Raw genomic sequence first — 380 nt, 5'->3', positions numbered from 1 at the left:
GGGGGGGGGGGGCGGGATGCGGCCCCCCGGCCCCGCATCCCAAGGTGAACGTGCGGGGGGGGGGGCCCGGGGGGTGCGGGCCCGGTCCAAGGGCGGTGCGGCGGGAGGGGAAGGGCAGGGCGACCCCCGCATCCCGGCGCCCGCCGCATCCCCGCGTCCCCCGGGAATCCCGCACCCCCCCACCCCCTCGCACCCCCGGGAATCCCGCACCCCCCAAAAACGCCGCTCACCTGCAGCCGGGCGGGGAGAGCGAGTGGAAGGTGGAGAGCGAGAACATCTCGGCGCGATCCGCCATTTTCTCCGGCCGGGGCTGCGCCGGACTGCGGAGCTGCGGGAGCGGGGGGGCCGCGGGAGGAGCTGCGGGAACGCGGGGGGGGGGG

General features: G+C 79.2%; 1 protein-coding gene across 1 annotated transcript in view; it reads right to left on the bottom strand.

Moving 5' to 3' along the window:
- LOC113981111 (C-Jun-amino-terminal kinase-interacting protein 2-like) overlaps window positions 1-366 on the bottom strand; it is an 11,177-nt gene extending 10,811 nt beyond the window's left edge. The window contains 1 exon segment of the mRNA XM_027708348.1: window positions 231-366. Within this exon segment, the coding sequence (XP_027564149.1) occupies window positions 231-295 (65 nt within the window). The 5' untranslated portion in view covers window positions 296-366.
- Window positions 367-380: the final 14 nt, after the last annotated feature.

This window comes from Neopelma chrysocephalum, unplaced genomic scaffold, assembly GCF_003984885.1.
Source record: "Neopelma chrysocephalum unplaced genomic scaffold, ASM398488v2 Primary Assembly neopelma1_96102, whole genome shotgun sequence".
Classification (NCBI taxonomy): Eukaryota; Metazoa; Chordata; class Aves; order Passeriformes; family Pipridae; genus Neopelma; species Neopelma chrysocephalum.
Note: the sequence above shows the minus strand (reverse complement) of the source record. Positions and strands in the feature narration are given on the sequence as shown.